The 8,116-nt window shown below is 46.9% G+C and overlaps 2 protein-coding genes across 5 annotated transcripts in view; one reads left to right on the plus strand and one right to left on the minus strand.

Annotated features, from left to right (window-relative positions):
- The first annotated feature begins 1,325 nt into the window (after nt 1-1,325).
- Nucleotides 1,326-5,466, plus strand: CUNH11orf42 (chromosome unknown C11orf42 homolog). Its single transcript, XM_006094576.3, has 3 exons — nt 1,326-1,897; nt 4,010-4,808; nt 5,045-5,466. Exons 1-3 carry the CDS (start codon nt 1,826-1,828, stop codon nt 5,173-5,175), a joined length of 1,002 nt encoding a protein of 333 aa, XP_006094638.1. The 5' UTR covers nt 1,326-1,825; the 3' UTR covers nt 5,176-5,466.
- Nucleotides 5,467-5,713: 247 nt separating this feature from the next.
- The window catches only part of FAM160A2 (family with sequence similarity 160 member A2), a 24,150-nt gene continuing 21,747 nt past the window's right edge, over nt 5,714-8,116 (minus strand). For 3 of the 4 annotated variants that reach the window (XM_006094578.2, XM_006094577.2, XM_023758772.1), the window contains one exon: nt 5,714-6,236. In XM_006094578.2, coding sequence (XP_006094640.1) covers nt 5,875-6,236 — 362 coding nt within the window. In that variant the 3' untranslated portion in view covers nt 5,714-5,874. The remainder of the gene's footprint in view (nt 6,237-8,116) is intronic. The other variant, XR_002830664.1, reaches the window with a different exon arrangement.

Below are 8,116 nucleotides of genomic sequence, written 5' to 3' on the forward strand. Positions count from 1 at the left end.
CCTCATGTTGTGACCCAACCATAAAATTATTTTCGTTGCTACTTCATAACTGTAATGTTGCTATTGTTATGAATCGTAATGTAAATATCTGATATGCAGGATGGTCTTAGGCGACCCCTGTGAAAAGGTCGTTCGACCGTCAAAGGGGTCGCGACCCACAGGTTGAGAACCTCGGATCTAAGATAATGCACTCAAAGTGTGTATGTAGTACAGCACATAAGAGTTCAACAAATATTTAATAGTAATTCCTCCCCTGGAGCATAGGCTCATGCCCACTGTCAAACCTTTGTTCAAGTACCTGGCACCCACATTCTTAGCTCTGTCTAGGGAGACTTGCCCAGTTACATCCCTTAGGAAACTTTTCTTGGCAACACTCTCCTACCATCTTAGGACCCTTTCCTATGCCCCACACTCACACTACCTGGGCCAGCGCGGACAATGGCCAACTCTGTGGGATAGCTCTACATGCTGAGCCAGGACAGGGAAGACCCCCTACATGAGGGGTCTTACTAGGCACACAGGAAGCTCTGTAGAAGGGCTCAAGAGAGCTCTTTGGATAGATAAGGGGCAGAGCGGGAAAGTAGCTATCAGAAAGACCCTCTAGAGCAGCGGTCGCCAACCTTTCGGACCTCACAGACCACGAGTGGTCCATGGACCACCGGTTGGCGACCGCTGCTCTAGAGTACTTCTTTTTAGGAAATACCACTCTTCTTTTCCAGCAAAAGAGCAGTTTGAGATCTCTAAACAGACACAAGGGAAATCACACATAGATTAGAGCTGTAGTAGGACAGTATGTACTAGAAACAATCAGGCGAGGACAGGGAGTGGAACATGATAATTTCTACAAATTTACCTGAGTAATTCTGACTTCCTGAGAGCTCTCTTCAGTTACTATGGCAACAGTATCCCAATTAGATTCTTACCCTCACACTATCACCATTCAGCATGGCACTCTCCTACACACACACCTGGTTTTCACTGCTATTGGAACCCACTTGTTAGTAATGGGTTTCATCCCAGGCTGCATATTAAAATTGCCTGAAGAGCTTTTAGAAATCCTGATGCCCAAGCACACTCCAGACCAATTAAATCAGAATTTTTATTGACATTTGTTTGTTTGTTTATTTGTTTGTTTGTTTTTGAGAGAGAGGAAGAGAGGGGGGGAGAGAAACATCAATGCAAGAGAGCAAAATATCAATCAACTGACTCCCACACGCCCCCTATGGGAATCGAGCCTGCAACCAGGGTATGTGCCCCCGACCAGAATCAAACCAGCAATCCTTCAGTGCACAGGATGACACCCAACCAACTGAACCACACGGACCAGGGCCAGGCATCAGTAAATTTCAAAGCTCTCAGGTAATTCCAAAGTATGGCCAAGATTGAGAACCACTACTGATTCTCGGTTTAAGTCCTGATCTGTTCTTCTCCTGTGTGCTTCAGGACTCCAATGCAACCTCACAAAGAAGTTGTCTGCAGGTAACAGGACAGCATATCAAATTGTTTGAAGGAGGCTGCTGAAGGGAAGAAAGACCTGATCCTGTTTCCTTAAAGAACTACATACACACACATACATACCCTAATGGTACCTGCATTTTCCTCCTCTAAAGCAGAATAGGTAGATGACTCAAAAGAATAGACTCAGACTGTGAGAACAGTGAGGCTACGGTGACTGCCCTCTCCAACCCAATACCCCATCCCCCAGCAGGACCTCTATGACCTCATGCTGTAGTAGGTCAGAGCCTAAGGCCAAGCCTCACCTCTCTGGGCAGCTCGGGGTTCCTGCAGCAGCCATTGCCCTGCCTAACCCTTCCCATATCCCAACATGTTGGTTGGTACCCCTCAACTGCTAACACTGGATGAAGCTGATACCACATGGACCCTCATCAAAGACAAGGTAGGTAAAGTAAGAGGGCTAAAGAGGAAGCAACAAAGTGTGACCTAGGTGGGTCTGAGTAGCTTATGAGGAGGGAAGATGGAAGATAATAATAACTAACACTTATTCAGTGCTTGCTTATGAGCCAGGCACTGTACCAAGTGCTCTGTACAAACTGTCCAATTGAATCACAATTGCGAAAGCAGTAAGAATGGTTTCTTGAATGTAGAGAGAGCTATGAGAGCAGAGAGAAGTGCTAAGACAGGGGCAGGACTTAGGAGGTCACTCCTAAAGAGAGTGACATTCTAGCTGGGCAAGTAGGAGTTATTCACACATAGAGGGAAGAATACCTGGCACATAAACAATGCTTAATAAACACCTGAATGAGTTCATGAGTGGTGGATGGGTGAGTGAACAGTGTACTAATCAAAAAGGCAGAACATACGCAAAGGCAGGAGAGGAAAATGGAAAATGAAGATTTATGAACTGCAAATGCCCTCTAGAGCAGAGTTCAAATTATTAGTGGTAAGAATAAGGTCAAAGAGATGCAGGGGCTAATCATGAAAGGCCTTTTAAGTTTTCTAAAGTACCTGAACTTTACCTTTGACCTCTTCATGGCTAAGTGCAAAAGACAGTAATCTTCAAGTTACCTCAGCTTATTCAAAGTACACACAATTCCCTCAGTTAGCTACCCTCCTCTTATGCTAGGGGGCAGCACTGGAGGGCAAGAAAAACACAAAACTATATAGCAAAAAGCAGATCAGCCTTAAGGGACCATTGGTGAATTCTAAGGGAAGGCCAGCCAAGTGGACAATGCCAATGCCATCAATAGGGGCAGAGATGTGGATCTTGAGGCTGGGACAAAGAGTAGAGCACACAGCATTTGAAAAATACGGCTCTAACATGAAAGAGGCCCAAAAATGAATTTTGTATGCTCCCTAGCAAAACATTGAGCCAGGAGTCTCAGCTATCAATATCCTGGATGAGCTGTTATCATACCTAATTACAATTACTAGAGAGGATCTTACAGGGTTTCCTAGTGGTCATGAAGTTAAACTTTCTATAACTGGGTTACCCAAAAAAAAAGCCAAGACAAAAAGGACAAGACCAAGAGGAACTACAATCCCTAAAAGCATATTGGAACTAGATTTACAAAGATGAAGCTTCAAATCCCTAAAGGAACTATGCCCTGCCACTAGGGCAGAAGGTGTATTTAAGGGATGCTAGAGGTAGTGTAAGAATGGATAGTCCAAGCCTATTTTTGTACACCCATTCTTGGTAAATGACATAAGCCATCTAACCAATCACCTAAGAATAATCCTTGAGTTTTCCTTTTCCCACACCCCTTAAGAGACCAAGTTCTCCTAATTCTATAACTTAGATATCTTCCTCCATTATTTTAGTTGAGGGGCTCACCATGTCTTGCCTGGAGTATTTTAATACTCTTAACTGTTTTTTCTCTCTCCCCTCATTTCATGCCTTCCTGTTCAAAATTAGCTTTTTAAAATGCCTATCTAATCCTGCCCCTAACCAGAGCCCTTCAAGTGGCTTCCCACTGTCCTCAAGATGAAAGTCCCCATCACTTAGTATACATGCAGGCCTTTCATAATCCAGTTCCTGTGTGCCTGTACCTCCTCATACTCTACATTTACGTGATATGAAATTACATGTTCCTGAATGTGCCCCTTAATTTGTAAGCTCAGGGTTTCTTACCAGCTATTCCTTCTGCCTGGACTGACCATTCTCCTACCTGGCTAATTCTTTCCAAGTTCAAGTATTTTCACGTGGAAACCTTCTTTGATCCTCTTCTATCAAAGACAAAGGCTGTTAAATAACTTCTAATCTCCACATCTTGCTATTATTTTACTTAGCTACTACTTACATTTTTGTCATTAGACTGAGCTATATTAGGACAAGGATAACGTCTCATTCTTTCATGTATTCCCCAGAGTTTGGCACATGATAAACATTCAAGGTGTTGCTGCAGGATAGAACTGGGAAGTAAGCAGGAAGTGTGACAGTCTGAGCACATTGTGGAGATGTAATCAAATAGTGACAGTGGGAGGGTCAATCTAGAGTAAGCTACCAGGTAACTCCTAACCCTAACCTGCTCCCATAAACTGGTATCTGCAGGTAATCGAAGAGCGCTTTGGGTCCAATGTAGTGGCGGTACCTTTCCTATCGGATGCAGCTTGCTATGATCTACTGGGTGTGCTAGTGAAGCAGTACCGCCCAGGCCACAGCCGCCTGGTTTTGACAGGTCGGCAGGGCCGGCGGACATTGCAACCAGTGGGACCACTACCAAACCTCCTGGAGCAGGCAGGGTCTGAGGGTGCCTTTGCCCACTGCACACGGGAATACTCACCAAAAAGTGGAGCAGAGCTAGCCTATGAAGAAATGCGACTCTTGGATGGGCAGCCCTGCCGGATCCACCTACATATGGGTGGCCTGCGCAAGAAGGTGGCCTTTCTGTTGCTGCCACCAGGGCAGGTGAGCCTACAGAAGACTCTTCCCTGGCTCCGAAGCACCCACAGCATCTATGTCATCTACCAGGTCTTCTCCTGTTCCTGGATGCAGCTGGGGTTACTGCCTACAGGTCATGAGCCCCAGATGCTCCGGTTACAACGGTCACTGCCTATTGCCTTCTCATGCCTCAAGTTTTCACTGCAGCCCAAGGGAGTGCTGGGACCACAAAAGGCCCTGACCAAAGGCCCACTACTCCATGGGACCAACTGGGTCAGACCCAACCTCAACATCATGCCACCTCTGGCGTCCCCATCAGCCCTTGAAAATATCACTGAACCTGCTGATGTGCCCCCACCTGTCCCAGCCCCATCTACATCACCTCCCCAGGAAGGGCCTGAGGGCAGACTCACCAGAGTCTCCTACAAGGGTCGAAACCCATTCCGAAGGGGGCCCCAGATGCTATCAGGTACTACTGGGGAAATAAAAATGAAAGGGATGGGACAAAGTGGAGGGAGTATAGCTCAGGAATGTATGGGATACTTGTAACCCTGGTACGGGGAATGGAAGGAGCCAGGGGACAGTGAGGTGGAAGCATGGTCTTGGTGTGGGGGTGGACACAGCACAGAGAACCAGAGGGAGGGACCAGGGAGGCAAAAAGGCCAGGGCATTGAGTCAAGCTGTGACTATCCCCAACCCTGGCAGAGAACTGGCTCTTCAGCCCCCGCAGCCCCCCACCAGGAGCCCAGGGTGGGGGTCCCGGGGACCCCGACCGGCACTCCATGTCCCTGCCCCTGCTTCAGGGTCTGTCCTCGGAGTTCGACAGCGACGACTGAAGTTGCAGAGAAAGATGCAAGGGGCAAGGCCCCCAATATCTGGAATAAGGATACTGGTCCCCAATAAACATCAGCTGCTGCTCCCCCAAACCATCCTGAGCCCCTACTCATTCTTTCTTTTGGGGTCTGGAGAAGTGGGAGAATTCCTATATTTTCCCTAGGCTTCATGTCCCCTCACTCTCTAAGGCAGGGTGGGGAATCTTTTTTCTGCCAAGGGCCAATTTGGATATTTATACCATTACCCGCAGGCATACAAAATTATCAACTTAAAAATTAGCCTGCTATATTTGGTCAAACATTTAATTAACTCACCCCTAATGTCTTGTCAGGGCCAAACCAAGTGATTTCGGGGTCCTTATACAGCCTGCGGGCAGGCCAGACCTGCTCTAAGGGAATAAGGAGTACGGAGTACCTTGAAACTTTGGCATCAATGTTCTCACCATAAAGAAAATATCCCTGACCAATTCCCCATCTATGTACAACCTTTTTGAGTACCAGTCCCATAGAAAAAGGGTGGGAAAGAAGAATGAGCACAGAATAGAGATTTCCCTTTTATACATATTGCAACAAGTTCTCCATAAAACATTCATCTGAAATAAATTAAAAAGTCCTCTTGCCACTCCCTCCAAACATAAAAAGGAGCCTGTACCATGGCCCCAACCCAGGCCACTCAAGGCCCTGATTGTCCATGGAAGGAAGTTAAGGATTGAGGGGCCCGAAGCCTGAGACAGGAGGGACATTCCCCTCCTCTGAAGTATCCAACAAGAAAGGCGAGGTGACAGCATGGGCCTGGGAGATGGCAGCCAACTCCTTGAGAAACTCCGGGAAAATGACTGCACAGTAGACAGCATTCTTGACTCGCAGAGCCTCACCTTGGCGCTCAGTGGCCCCGCCCCGGGGAGGTAGAACTGGAGTGGAAGCCCCAGGGGAGCCCCCACCTAGGCCAAGTCCTGTGCTGTCTCTCCCAGGCTGATGAACCAACTGTGCCGCCTGCCGGGCCCGGGTTGGACTGTGTGCATGTCGCAGGAGCAACTCCCCCAAGGATGGCCTCCGGCTCTTCACTACAAATAAACAGAGTGAAGGTGCAGAGGTCAGGCAAACTCCCTTAGTCTAAGAGCTGAAATTTCCCCCCCACTCCTAGGTGCATGGACTTCTCAACTAAGACTCTAACACCAAAATGCTGCCTGCCCAGCCTTCTTCCCTCTATCCAGCCTCCCCACCCAGCAAACCATCCTCCGTCTTCCCAGTCAGTTAACACTTCAGCCACTACACTCCCAACCAAGATCCCTTCCTTTTTCCATGACCCTTCACACTGAGGGATTCTCTTACCTCTCCTCTTTCCAATGACTATTCTACCATCACCAAGCTGCTTCTCCTCAGTGCATAACACGGCTTTACATCATACTTCCTATCACCCTCTTGAACTAGTCCACCACTTCCACCTTCCCCCATCTATCTCACCTGACCCACATCCTCTCTCTTTCAATGCCCACAGACGCTACCGATGCAATCATATAGTTCAGTGACTTTATCATTTCTGTCATATTACACCATCTATCCAAGATCTGCTCTCCTGTGCCACCTCACCTTCTGCCAGTCCCTCTCCTATATTCACCAAAGCCACCTTCCCACTGGTTGTGGCCAGACAGCTTCATGTCAGCTTAAACTCAAATAAGCCACTTATAATATTGACTTCTTTACTCTAATTCTCTGTCTAGATTCCTGGCTGTGGATCTACGTCCATATCTAGGGCATAACTCTAAGCATCTAGTCCAGGGGTGGGCAAACTTTTTGACTCGAGGGCCACAATGGGTTCTTAAACTGGACCGGAGGGCCGGAACAAAAGCATGGATGGAGTGTTTATGTGAACTAATATAAATTCAAAGTAAACATCATTACATAAAAGGGTATGGTCTTTTTTTTTTTAGTTTTATTCATTTCAAATGGGCCGGATCCGGCCCGCGGGCCGTAGTTTGCCCACAGCTGATCTAGTCTCTAGATCATGATATGGTTCCCTTTCTCTGCCTCTAATTTTGAGTGATGCTGGACAGATTTATTAAAGTTGGCATTCAGAACCCTTCACCACACAACCAAGCCTACAATCCTCCAACCTCCTCTCAAAACTCTCTAGACCTGCTTTTGCATCCACATCTAGCTGCTCTTCCTGGAACCCTCCAAGCTCTTGCCGTGCTTCTGTAGCCCTCTCCATCTTAATTTTGCCCTCTCCACCTTAATTTTGCCCTCTCTACAGTTTCCATCCTTGGATTATTTCACTATCTCCACCTCTCTGAAAAATCCACTCTGATTTTCCCTCCACTGATTTCCCATTGCATTGCCCTAATCACATTGTATTAATAACTTGCTTACATGTCATCTACCTCATACACTAATCTGTGAGCTTAAGGGCTTGGAGTCTGTCTCATTTACCTTTGTATCACTGGCCCCTTCACAGAGAACACAGTACTAATAATGTGGAAGGAAGAAATATGCACACCACTAGACCATCAGGAAATCATGCTAAGGAACTTCCTGGGTCTTCACAGCTGCATAATAACCCTTCTGGGGCTCTCTAACCACTCCATGCAATGTTTTCCTTAAGCCCCATTTGACATCTGCGCTCTTGGTCTTGGCATATTATTTCGTCTCCTACTTTGAGTAACAAAGGGTGACTTCAATACCCTACCTTTCCCTTCCACACCTCACAACTCCTTTGATACATATCATTTCCTCCTTTCAATTGCCCTCATTTGCCTCAAAGGAGGAAAAAACCTTTTCCTATCCAAAGTTAATCCTTTCTGCTGCTCTAGATCACATCACCTTTGGGACCTTGCTCCCCTGGTTATGAGATTCCTCTAGTCTCTCTCTCCCTTCCTCTCTCTCCAGACTGGTAGCTCTTTGAAGGCCAAGATCTCATCTGTCCCTTCCCTGAGTCCCCTATACC

Source organism: Myotis lucifugus, unplaced genomic scaffold, assembly GCF_000147115.1.
Source record: "Myotis lucifugus unplaced genomic scaffold, Myoluc2.0 scaffold_138, whole genome shotgun sequence".
Lineage (NCBI taxonomy): Eukaryota > Metazoa > Chordata > Mammalia > Chiroptera > Vespertilionidae > Myotis > Myotis lucifugus.